The sequence below is a fragment of the Saimiri boliviensis genome, chromosome 7 (assembly GCF_048565385.1).
Source record: "Saimiri boliviensis isolate mSaiBol1 chromosome 7, mSaiBol1.pri, whole genome shotgun sequence".
NCBI lineage: Eukaryota > Metazoa > Chordata > Mammalia > Primates > Cebidae > Saimiri > Saimiri boliviensis.
In genome coordinates this window covers 15,780,277-15,792,967 of record NC_133455.1, presented here as the reverse complement: position 1 = coordinate 15,792,967, position 12,691 = coordinate 15,780,277, and the positions used below count along the sequence as shown (strand labels likewise).

The 12,691-nt window shown below is 45.8% G+C and overlaps 1 protein-coding gene and 1 pseudogene across 3 annotated transcripts in view; one reads left to right on the top strand and one right to left on the bottom strand.

The window, feature by feature from the left end:
• Positions 1-12,691, bottom strand: part of NOS1 (nitric oxide synthase 1) — a 224,970-nt gene that overhangs the window by 66,015 nt on the left and 146,264 nt on the right. For all 3 annotated transcript variants that reach the window (XM_074402183.1, XM_074402185.1, XM_074402184.1), the window contains exons 4-7: positions 7,703-7,831; positions 5,508-5,653; positions 3,465-3,627; positions 2,610-2,701 (exon numbers count right to left, since the gene is read on the bottom strand). In XM_074402183.1, the coding sequence (XP_074258284.1) occupies positions 2,610-2,701; positions 3,465-3,627; positions 5,508-5,653; positions 7,703-7,831 (530 nt within the window). The remainder of the gene's footprint in view (positions 1-2,609; positions 2,702-3,464; positions 3,628-5,507; positions 5,654-7,702; positions 7,832-12,691) is intronic.
• Positions 1,734-2,036, top strand: LOC120364930 (protein mago nashi homolog; annotated as a pseudogene).

Here is a 12,691-nt window from a genome sequence, read left to right as displayed (position 1 = left end):
TGCTTGCTCAGAGTCCCACTTGAAAACCACCAGAAGAGACCCGGCATGGTGGCTCACACCTGTTATCCCAGCACTTTCGAGGTCAAGGCAGGTAGATCACCTGAGGCTGGGAGTTTGAGACCAGCCTGGCCAACATGGTGAAGCCCTGTCTCTACTAAAAATACAAAAATTAGCTGGCTGTGGTAGTGCATACCTATCATCCTAGCTACTCGGGAGGCTGAGGCAGAAAATTGTTTGAACCTGGGAGGCAGAGGTTGCAGTGAGCCAAGATCGAGCCACTGTATTCCAGCCTGGGCGGCAGAGCAAGATCCTGTCTCAAATAAATAAATAAATGAATGAATGAATGAATAAAAATAAAAAGGGAGAGAGAGAGAGAAATCCACCAGAAGAGTCCATAAACTCCTTGAAGGCCTGACCTTGACCAGGTCCAGACACACAGGAGGGTTCTTTGACATTCTTTAAGGGATGAGGTCTCTTGGAAAAGACTTGTCTTGGGAAAAAGACCTACATATCAATTCCCCACGCAGGCCCAGGTTTAGACTACAGGTCCTTTTCTTACTAGGGAACTCAGAAAACCAGCAAACACCATTTCCTTCTTACAGAAAAGACACATCCAAGAAAATTCATCTTTCATGCAGAGAAGCCACTTTTGGATGAACTCAGTGAAGCCCGGGGGCTTATGGGAATATCCCAGCAGTGATCCTGTGTGGCCCCAAGATGGGACTGGTGCTCAGAGGCTGGGAGCAGATGCCACAGCAGCAGTGAGTGAGCAGAGCCAACAAGTGTAGCTGGCTGTCTGTGGGGCCCCAGCTGTTCCTTCCAGCTGAGACTTGCCAGCGTGGCTGCCATCAGCCACATGGATACCTGCCTGCCTCAGCCAGCCTGCTCCCTGGGGCTTTGTTCTTTGTATTGGTTCAAGAGGAATCCAAGGTGTGGCTTGGCTGGTTAGAACCTGAAGGAGCAGTCCCCACAGCATCGGCAAGAGCAATTGCCTTTTAAACCAAAGGAGAATTGGAGACAGCTCCAGGCGACAGAGCAAGACACAGTAAAAGCAGGTCACCACCAGCAACAGGACTTTCCTATTCCGGGAATCTCAACCGTTCCTTCCTGTCCTCTCCATGAAGGATACTGAACTGTGGGTTGAATGTGATGTTTGCTGTGGTAGTTTTGCAAACTACACAGGAGTCCACTTGCCCCAGAAGAGAAGAAACTTGGGATGGAGTATGGAATAAAGATGCCGGGGCTGGGCGTGATGGCTTATGCCTGTAATCCCAGAATTCTGGGAGGCCGAGGCGGGCGGATCACTTGAGGTCAGAAGTTTGAGACCAGCATGTTCAATATCATGGAAGCCTGTCCCTACTAAAAATACAAAAATTAGCCAGGTGTGGTGGTGGGCACCTGTAGTCCCAACTACTGGGTAGGCTGAGGCAGGAGATTCTCCTGAACCCGGGAGGCAGAGATTGCAGTGAGATGAGATCATGCCACCGTACTCCAGCCAAGGCGACAAAGCAAGACTCTGTCTCAAAAGAAAAGAGAGGGGGAAAAAAAGGCTGGGCATCATGTTGGCTGGGTTTTCTGCCTTCCTGGGGACAAAACCAGCTGTGGCTAGTGATTTCTCCCTGCACTACTACATAGGGTACAAGGGCAAGCTTGGGCATAAGTTTCTGGAGTTCGAATTTCAGCCAGATGGAAAGCTTAGATATGCCAACAACAGCCATTGCAAAAATGATGTCATGATCAAAAAAGAGGCTTATGTACACGAGAGTGTAACGGAAGAACTGAAGAGAATTATTGATGACAGTGAAACTACAAAAAGTGATGCTCTGTGGCCTCCCCCAGACTGGATTGGCCGACAGGAGTTTGAATTGTCATTGGAGATGAACACATACATTTTACACACCAAAAATAGGTTTTCTGATTGACGTAAATCAGTCAAAGGATCTGAAGGCCTGCAAGTATTTTACTATTTGGTTCAAGACTTGAAGTGTTCTGTTTTCAGTCTCATTGGATGACACTTCAAGTTGAAACCCATTTAAATTGTATGTTTCTCAAGCTGTTTGTGTATTTAATTAAGGGATGGGAGGGTTTATTTGTCATTTTCAATATTGGGATTTTTATGAATGTGAAGCAAACACAAAAAATTTGTATGTAAACTGAAAATAAGAAAATACATTAGCAGGCTTAATGGTTATCTTTACTTGAGTCCACGTGGGTTGGACAGTCCCCATATATATTAAATTATGTAAATAAAAGCCACCTTTTGTTAAAACTTTGCTCTTATAAAACACACCAAATACTGAAAAAAAAAAAAAAAAAAAAAGATGCCGGGACACCTCTCCCAGCTTGGCGCTTCTCCCTGAGGTGAAGAACATTTCCCTGGCAGGTGAGTTGACTCCAGAGTCAAAGCCTGCCACAAGATAACATTGAACTACATCATGAAAAAGTTATCTTCCTTTCCTTTCCTTATTTTTTTGAGACAGAGTTTCACTCTTGTTGCCCAGACTAGAGTGCAATGGTGTGATCTTGGCTCACCACAACCTCTGCCTCCAGGGTTCAACGCTGTGGGAACTTTGGATCCCCTGCTCCCAATGCCCAGCTGGTCAGCTCACCTGAGGTTCCCTTTGTTGGTGGCATACTTGACATGGTTGCAGATGTAGTTGAACATCCCATGGGCTGTGGTGCAGTCACGGGCATCAAATACCTGGGAAAGGCGCAGGGTGGGAGTGACTGCCTTCTCCTTCCCTTCCTTCCCCCAAGCCCCCCAAAAGCAATCTTCACACTTTAGGAGAACTCAGATCCCACCCCAGCTGCTGCTCCACTGGCAAAGTGGGCACCTCATTACTGAGTCCCAGGCTGCGTTTTATATTTTCACTTTTCTATCCTAATAACCAAGGCCAATCTGACCAGAAAAAAAAAAAATCCCCTAAAAGTAGGCATGGCATGGAAGTGAATGTGGGAAAGGAATGGAAATGAAGGAGGGAGTTTAAATGGGCTGGTTACATTTCCTCTTATGTTACTAGGGATTAGGGATTAGAACACAGAACAACCCCCTCCATCTTGATAACAAATCTACTTCCATCTTCAAACTATTTCCTAAAATAAAATCATAACCAAGGGACAAATAAATGCCTTCAGGGAGTAGGCAGAGAACATAAATAAGCCGAGTAGGTGCGAGACAAAAGGGAGTGGTGAGGTCTGTGGTCAACTGAAAAGGATAAGCCCTCCCTCCCAAGAGATATGCAAGTTCGTTTTTACAAAAGCACAGTGTTGGCTAAATGACACATGATTATCATCTAGAGCTGGCTGTGATCTTAGAATGTGGGGCTCCATGACCGCCATCTGATAAGTCACCCTGGCCACCAGGTACCCTTGGTAGAAGCTTATCCTTTTTAAAGCGCCATCCACTCCCCTTCCCCTCTTCTCTCACTTAAGGGCTCTTCAAGGTATCTGACTTCACCACCTACCTGCAGCTTGGACCACTGGATCCTGCCCACACAGCGCGAGGCATTCCGCCAGGCGTGCTTGGCCCCGTAGATGAGCTCTGTGTCTTTGAGCTGGTAGGTGCTGGTGGTTTCTATCTCTTTGTTCACCTCTTCCAGCCTTTCCATGTGGGCTTTGGAGCCAAATCTGAGCGGAGAGGAAAGGACATGAGAATATCACCCCATCTTCTGAATTAGAAGTTGGTGGAATGGGAGAGTTATTCCAAGAGGCTGGAAGCTACAGAAAGTTCCAAGTTGATTTCTGGATTGCAACAGTTCGATGTCTGGATGCAAGATAAAGCAGACACAGCAAACTCCAATGCCCACAAAGGCTGAACACTGTACATATAACCACACCAGCTGGGTGGGGACGACGGCAAACAGGTGGGCCAGGCCTTGTCCAAAGCGGGCAGCCAGACCTCGGCTCCTACCAGTTGTCGCCTGACAGGAATGGGGCTCCAGGACTGCCAAATCTTTCCAGAGAAACTGGAAATCTGACTTTTAAAGGGAACTCTTCCAATTTGTAAGTGGTGGCAATGAATTCAATTTTAGAAAGTTAAAACAATTACTACGAAAATTTTTTGGTTTTCAAAATGTTATACAGGATAATAAAATAACCCCCCATGTCCCAAGCCTAAAAAATAATATAACAGTTTCTTGGGGAAGGCTTCCCCATTGTCGCCCATTCTCTCCCCAGAAGTGACTGCTATTTTGAAACTGGTGTTTATCATTCTCATACATTTGTTTATACCTTTGCCACATGTGCATCTATCCTTCAACCACGTGCAATGTCATTCCGCATGTTTAAAACATTCATATAGGCTGGGCGTGGTGGCTTATGTAAACCCAGCACTTTGGGAGGCCGAGGTGGGTAGATCACTTGAGGCTAGGAGTTCGAGACCAGCCTGGCCAACATGGCAAAATTCTGTCTCTACAAAAAATACAAAAATTAGCTAGTTGTGGTGACACATGCCTGTAATCCCAGCTGCTCGGGAGGCTGAGGCAGAGAATCGCTTGTGTCTGGGAGGCAGAGGTTGCAGTGAACCAAGATCATGCCACTGTACTCCAGCCTGGGTGACAGAGCAAGACTTTGTTTCAAATAAATAAATAAATAAAATATTCATATAAATGGTGCTATAATGGATGTATCCTTCTACAATTTATCCTTTCTTTTGCTCAAAGTTAGCTATGAACTTCAATTTTATTAACATGCAGAGCGTTAGATTCTTTGATTTTTATGGTTGTATAGTATTCCATCACTGAAATATATTACAACTTACTCATTCTCTTGTTAATGGCATTTATGTGGTTTCTTGTTGGTTTTTCTTTTTTTCTTTTTCTTTCTCTCTTTCTTCTTCTTCTTCTTCTTCTTCTTTTTTTTTTTTTTTTTTTTTTTTTTTTTTGAGATGGAGTCTTGCTCTATTCATCCAGGCTGGAGTGCAATGGCATGATCTCGGGTGGCTGCAACCTCTACCTCCGAGTTCAAGTGATTCTCATGCCTGAGCCTCCCAAGTAGCTAGGATTATAGGAGTGCACCACCATGCCCCACTAATTTTTGTATGTTTAGTAGAGACAAGGTTTCACTATGTTGGCCAGGCTGGTCTTGAACTCTTGGCCTCAAGCGATCTGTCTGCCATGGTCTCCCAAAGTGTTAGGAATTACAGGCATGAGCCACTGTGCCTGATCTCTTGTTGTTCTTTAATTTTAATTTTTTCCTACTATAAGCAATGTTCCAGTGAACATTCTTACCATGGCTTCTTATGAACAGGTGTGAGAGTTTCTCTAGGGTATGTATCTAGGCATGGAATTGCTTGAAATCTTTCAAATTATAAGCAACCCTTTGCAGGAGAAACAAAAGCACTTCTGGGAAACAGATGGGACCTGTGGGTAGCCAGCTTCCAGCCTCTGTGTATGGCAGAGGCCTTGTGCTTTGGCCTTGGTTTACCTGTCTGCAAAGTTGGAGCTGACATCTTTGTCTCCAGCACTCGATAACTTATCCCAGACTCCCCAGAGTTGACACACACTTGCCTTTTAATTGATGAATAGTACTGATCAATAAACTCTTTGGCGAGAGGGAAGAGCTGTTCTTTTGTTCGGATGTCTTCAGGCCTCCGTGTATGCTGAGAAGGAAGCATGATGGAGCCCATGCAGATATACTCAGTGCATCCTGTTTCCTGGAAGATAAAGAGATTTGGGCTATTGCTTGGTTTTACCCAAGAGTGGCAGGTGTCAGGCCGTGGGCTTGGATCTGATATTCATGGTTGGGTTTATCTGGCTCTTAATTCCCAGAGGCAATTTCTCAAGTACCAGCTTTAAATCCTTGCTGGATATGGTCATAGCCATGGTAAGGAGCAATAAGCAGCATTTTAAGGTTCCTAAAGAATTTGCTCTACTCATCTTGGGGAACAGAAGCTTTTGACTAGGAATCAGAATTATTGGCACTAAATTCTGAAATATTTTTAGATTCCACGATGATCAAGAAAGAACTAATAGAGTGGCTACAGTAACTCATTTGAATGCATTTATGATAGATGGATTACAAAATGTGGCCCTAATTTTTCCCCTCACTGTATTCACACCCTTGACAATGTGGCTTTACAGCAATTCTCCACAAAAAAGTGACGCCTACCCTTCAACCCCTCGACTCTCAGCTTGCTTGACCCACAGGATGTGGCAGAAATGACCCTGTGACAATTCTGAGTCTAGGCCTCAAGAGTTCTTGCATGTTTCTGCTCATTCTCTTAGAATCCTGCAACTATGTGTGAACAAGCACAAGCTAGCTTGCTGGAAGAGCAGAGACCACATGGAACAGGGCTGAGTTATCTCAGCCAGGACCATCCTAGACCACTCTGCTCTTAGTTGACCCCTCAGATAACTACAGATGCATGAGAAAGCCCCAGTAAAATCAACAGAGTCTAGGCCAGATCACTAAACCTCCCAGTCAATCTGTAGACTTTTGAAACAGTTTTAATAGTTGTTTTCAGCCACTAAATTTCAGGGCAATTTATTACACTTAGAGATACCATTCTTCTAAGAGGCCCATGTTCAACAAAAATTTAAAGCAATATGGTGGTTTGTTGACTGCTAAAAATATTAGTGTTGAGGACACACTGTGAAACCAAGGAAGGGTTTGTTCAATACTCCAACAGTGGCCAGACTATGAGAGACAGAGACTGTATTCCGAAGCAGCAACTCTCCTTAGATTCTTTTGTGTCCTGGATACACAAATAAAAAACATTTACATAAGACAGTGAGAATCCACCAGTGGTTCTCAAAAAGGGGTGAATTTCTTGCCCAGGTGATGTTAGGCAATGTCTTGGAGACTATATGAGTTGAAGAAGGAAGAAAGAAACATGAAAAGTGGCTTAACAGTTAGAGACAGGTTTATTTTAAAGAATAAACCTGAGAGGGGCTTCTGGCTAAGTTAGGTTAGGAGCACTTTTTTTTTCTTTAAGTTCTGGGATACATGTGCAGAACATACAGGTTTGTTACACAGGTACACATGTGCCATGGTGGTTTGCCGCACCTATCAACCCATCATCTAGGTTTTAAGCCCCACAGGCATTAGTTATCTGTCCTAATGAGGAACACTCTTTTTTCCAGACTAAGAGTATTTAAGGATTTAGGGTGGTAGAGCTTATCACAGGCTTAGAGTGTTTCTGTGTCTCTTTGTCTTGCTTATCTGGGAGGGAGTATTTTTGTGTCTGTTCCCATACATTTTCCTGCAGCTGCAGGCATACCCCCCAAGTCTGCTTTTAGCTCCCCTATTTTAGTGCACCCGAAGGAAAAGGAATGTGCTTATTAAGGCCCACTGTTTTACTGGGGTCCATTGTATGAGTGTGAAATTTAGTGGTTACCCAATAGACTTTCCTCCCACCTTCCTCTGTGCCCCAGCTGTCTTATCTGTGTTTTACTGTCTGCTTTCTCTGGCTGCTGGTTGTTAGAAGAGAAGTTATTTCCTTGAAATGCATGTGATTAGAAAGGGAGCTGGAACTTAAAATGGCAGTGTTTGCCCAAGACGATGGTGCTCCTGCTCTGTCCGAGACATTTTTGGTTGTCACAGCCTGGAAGGGGGTGCACTAATATCTAGGGGATATGGGTCAGGGGTGATGCTCAACATCCTACAACAGAGGACAGCCCCCACAACAAATAATTATCCGACTCCAAATGTGGTTAGTGATGAAGCTGCCACCCTGCTGCCTACACTCTGCTGGGATACTTACCAGTGTGCTCTTAAGGTGGAGGGTGTCAGTGAGAACCACGTCAGTCTCCCAGTTCTTGACCTTGAGGAAGCGTGGACACTTGGAGGGGCTGCCATTCTTTGGGGGGGACTGTTTTCCCGAGGCAGGAGGCTGGAGGAGAGAATGAAGGTGAAGATGAGGCAGGGTCTTGGGTGGACTAACATTGTCTCCACGGGGGCTGGGAGAGCCATTGTTCTTCCTGGGATCTGTCTTGAGTCACCACTGTCTGGATCCAGAGTAAGATCCAGCCCTCCCTGGTTGACATGTACAAGGTTCCCTGGAACCTGATTTCCCCTACATGGAAGAGCCTCTTGGTTCCTGCTCTAGGGAGAGGGGTGAGGAACTCAAAGGTGGTCCCTGGTTTCCAGCATAGGGTCTGACACAGTGAGGAAGGACTCGGTGAATGTTTGTTGAATGAATACATGACTGAAAGGACACCATCAGCCTCTTTGAATGATAATAGCCCCCAGCCCCAAGTAGTCAAACCTGGGTTGATTTACTTGGATTTCTAAGCCTTTCTGTGACAGCCCAAACTCACCATTTCTGGTAAGTACTGAGAAAACAGAAAGATTTAAATGGCAAGATTTTGGGCCAGGCACAGTGGTTCACACCTGTAATCCCAGCACTTTGGGAGGCTGAGGCGGGAGGATCACTTGAGGTCAGAAGTTCGAGATCAGCCTTGCCAACATGGTCAAACTCCGGCTCTATTAAAAAACACACAAAATTTAACCAGGCATGGTAGCGCATGCCTGTAATCTCAGCTACTCGGGAGGCTGAGGCAGGAGAATCGCTTGAACCTGTGAGGCAGAGGCTGTAGTGAGCCGAGATTGTGCCACTGCACCCCAGCCTGGGCAATAATGAGACTCCATCTCAGACAAATAATAAGAAAATGAAAAAGTTTGAAGCAAAGAATATTGTTCCCACATTTTGGGTTTCTGTCTTTTATTATTTTATTTTTTATTTTTTATTTTTTTTGAGATGGGAGTCTTGCTCTGTCCGCTCAGGCTGGACTGCAGTGGCGCAATCTTGGCTCACTGCAACCTCTGCCTCCTGGGCTCAAGGAATTCTCCTGCCTCAGCCTCCGGAGTAGCTGGGATTACAGATGCTCACCACTACATCTGGCTAATTTTTGTATTTTTAGTAGAGATGGGGTTTCACCATGTTAGCCAGGTCTCAAACTCCTGACCTCATGATCTGTCCACCTTGGCCTCCAAAAGTGCTGAGATTACAGGCGTGAGGCACTGTGTCCAGCCAGGTTTCTGCCTTTTAAAACTTCCAGGCTTGTTCCTGCCTCAGGGTCTTTGCACTTACTGTCCCCTCTGTCTTGAACACCTTAGTCCCCCATATGTCTTCACCCTGCAAAAAATTTGACCAGTAAGCATAGGGGATAAGTCTCAGGCTGACCAGTGTTGGCCCATTCATTTTAGACCCCATTGATAAGGATTATGTCTGCCTGTTTTCTTTTTTTTTTTGAGACAGGGTCTTGATCTGTCACACAGGCTGGAGTGCAGTACAATGATAGCCAATTGAAGCCTCGACCTCCTAGGCTTCCATCTCACCCTCCCAAGAAGCTGGGACTACAGGTATGCACCACCATGCCTAGCCAATTCTTTATATTTTTTTTGTAGAGACAGGGGTCTCACTAGGTTGCCCAGGCTGGTCTTGAACTCCTAGACTAAGTGATCCTCCTGCCTCAACCTCCCAAAATGCTGGGATTGTAGGTGTGAGCCACCACATCTGGCCTAGGATCACATCTCTCTTGGATGCTCCTGGGTTATTGTTTACCCGCCTAGGCACAGGCACACACATGTATCAGGCAAGCATTGATCACTTAGTAACTCTAAGGGAGAGTCAGCAGGCACACTCTGATGTGAAAGCCGAGCAAGGGCAGGGAGAAGATGAGCCGATGTTAAGTAACACTCATGCAGAGTCCATCAGTGCACAGTAACCTTGAGGCAGGGCATTCATACATTCAACTTCACTGCTGAATCCCCTATTTATTGTGGGATTTTAAGTGCCTATTTATTGAGCATGTATTATGATAGGTGCTCAGTATGTATTATTATTTATGTTAAGTTCAAACCATGCCCTTAACAGCTTGACTATTCTGCCTCCTGGCCATTAGGAATCGTTCTTTCATTCAACACGTTTCTTGAGTAGTTCCTATGTGCCAGGCAAGGCAGCAGAGACCAAGCCTACAGTGACAAATTAGATGGATGTGATCTCTGCTCCCCTGAAGTCACAGTCCTGTGGGGAGTGCTCAGTATTTATTGAGCACCTATTATAAAACATGCTCAATAAATAGGCACTGGGGATTCAGCAGTGAGGAAGACAGACAAGAACCTTGCCTTCTGGAGTGGTATGTGGTAGAAGCAGAGATAAACAGTAAGTAAACTAACATAGGATTGGTATAATTCCAGGCGATGATAAAAAAAGAAAATGGGGAGGTGATTGGAACTAAGTTAAGGGGAGAAGTACAAGTGCTTTAAAGGCACTGATGTGGGAATGAGCTTGTTAAGTCCAAAGGACCAGCAAGGAGTTTGAGTGTGGCTGGGGTGTATGCATGAGGGCGAGGGTAAGGAGATAAAATCAGAAAGGAGCAGGGCACCCTTCTCTTGGCTTCGAGGAGCTCAGGCTGGTGAGGGTAGCTGTGAATTATGATCAAATGGGCTAAGTTCAAGATAGAAGTCACAGAAAATTATGAAGGACTAATACTGAAAACTAACATTAAATGAGCATTTACTATGTGCCCAGCAACAACCTGATTATCCCCATTTTACAGATTAGGAAACTGAGGCACAGAAAGGTTAACTAAGTTGTCCAAGATGGTAGAGCTAGTAAGCTGGAGAAAGGGGTCCAACCTAGGCAGTCTGGTTCCCAAAGCATGCCCTAAACAGCGTGACTATTCTGCCTCCTGACCATTAAGTATCATTCATTCATTCAAAACATGTTTATTGAGTAGTTCCTATGTGTCAGGCAAGGCAGCAGAGACCAAGACTATAGTGACAAACTAGATGGATGTGATTTCTGCTCCCTGAAGTCACAGTCCTGTGGGGGGTGATGACAACTGAATGAGCCATTGCAATCCATTTAGCACACTGAATGCCATTAAATGGGACTTTGGCAGCACAGGGGAGTGGGAGCACATAGAAGAGACATCTAACCTCTAAGTCAAGACCAGAAGACGAGCAGGAAAAGAAGCTAGCCAGGGAAAGAAGAGGAAGCAAGGGTTTACAGGCAGAGAGAACGGATCCTGCAAAGGGCCTGAGGTAAGAGACCTATCCTGGCCACCTTTGCAGCCAGTGGAATAAGAGTTCTGTGTTAAAGCATTCATGCTGCCATGTTGAAGCCCGGGGAACAGGGGGTAGGGGACGAGCACGCCACTGTTAAAGATCATTCCAGCGGTGGCTCGCGCCTGTAATCCCAGCACTTTGGGAGGCTGAGGTGGGCGGGTCATAAGGTCAGGAGATTGGGACCATCCTGGCTGACACTGTGAAACTCCATCTCTACTAAAAATACAAAAAATTAGGTGGGCATGGTGGTGCACATATGTAGTCCCAGCTACCCAGGAGGCTGAGGCAGAAGAATCCCTTGAACCCAGGAGACGGAGGTTGCAGTGAGCCAAGACTGCGCCACTGAACCACAAGATTCTATTAAAAAAAAAAAAAAAACAAAAAACAAAAAACAGATTGCTCCAGAAAAGTGCGGACTGTAGCAGCACAGAGAGCATGTGGAAGGTGCTAGGATTCATAATCTTCCACATCTCCCCACTCCAGCCAGATCTGGTCCTCCCCATGGTTCCATCTCAGTGCTGGGTGCTACCAACCATCTGTGCTGAACAAGCCACAGGTGGGAGCTCTCTTAGTCACCAGCCTCTTCTCTATCTTCTACACCCAATCCATTACTGACTCCCACCCATTTTAGCTTTCTAACTACCTCTAGAATCCATCCTCTGCCCCTCCACTGGCCAGCACCCTGACCAAGTCATCTCTCACTCGGATGATTGTCACCCCCTAAATGTTAGCCATTACTTACTATTATAAATGTTATTATTATGTGACTACTAGCCCAACTTATAGTATTAGAAGTATTAGTACTACTTGTAGTATTGGTACTTCTGCAAGTATTATTACTATACTACCACACTGGGAGCATGATAAAGGTTTGGATGAATTCTTCCCTTTGTTCCTCATTTATACTTTCTAGCCTGTCTAAGTTATTGCGCTCATGTTTCCCTAGGAAATTACATACAAATAACCCACTTCACGGTTAACAATAAATACTTCTTTAGGGTCCTGTCTCCCCTCCTGTCTCTTCCAAGATGAGTCTTGGAGGTGATGGAAGTCACAGCTGGGCAGAGCTTTGTATGAAACACATACCTCTGATCGTGCCAACAACCTGTACCATTGAGAAAAAAAATCCCACCTTGCCCACATGAAGACACACCAGCCATTCTCCCTACACACCAGGTCTCATTCAGTCAGTTCAGAAACCCTCTCAACCACCCATGTGGACGCCATAGAGGCCGAGGCGCATCTGGAATCCCAGGGCGGGGATGACAGATGTGGTGATGACATTGGATCTGGGCCCAGGACTCAGAGGGTGGGGGGGCCAGGCATGAGGAGGAGGAGCAGGGTGTGGCCTGTGGGCAGCAGCGGAGTCTTCGTCCCCAGGGAGTGGGAGGAGTGAGAGAACAGGACTAATAAAAGAGGCCATCTGTGGAGGTCCCAGATGTTCGAGGGATGGTCATTAAGAGTCGAGTCATTGGCTGTCCGAGTGCAAGCCGTACCACCCCCCACCCTGGGTTTCATGGGATTGCACACTTGAAACCAGGCATTAGGAGGCTACTGGCAGGGCTGTTGTACTTGGGGCTTTGGTGTTTTAATTAGCCAGCCGCAATATTAGATGACTCAGGAGGAGAGAACGTGGGAGATGAACGGAGCACTCAGGGTCCCTGCATGCAGCGTGCAG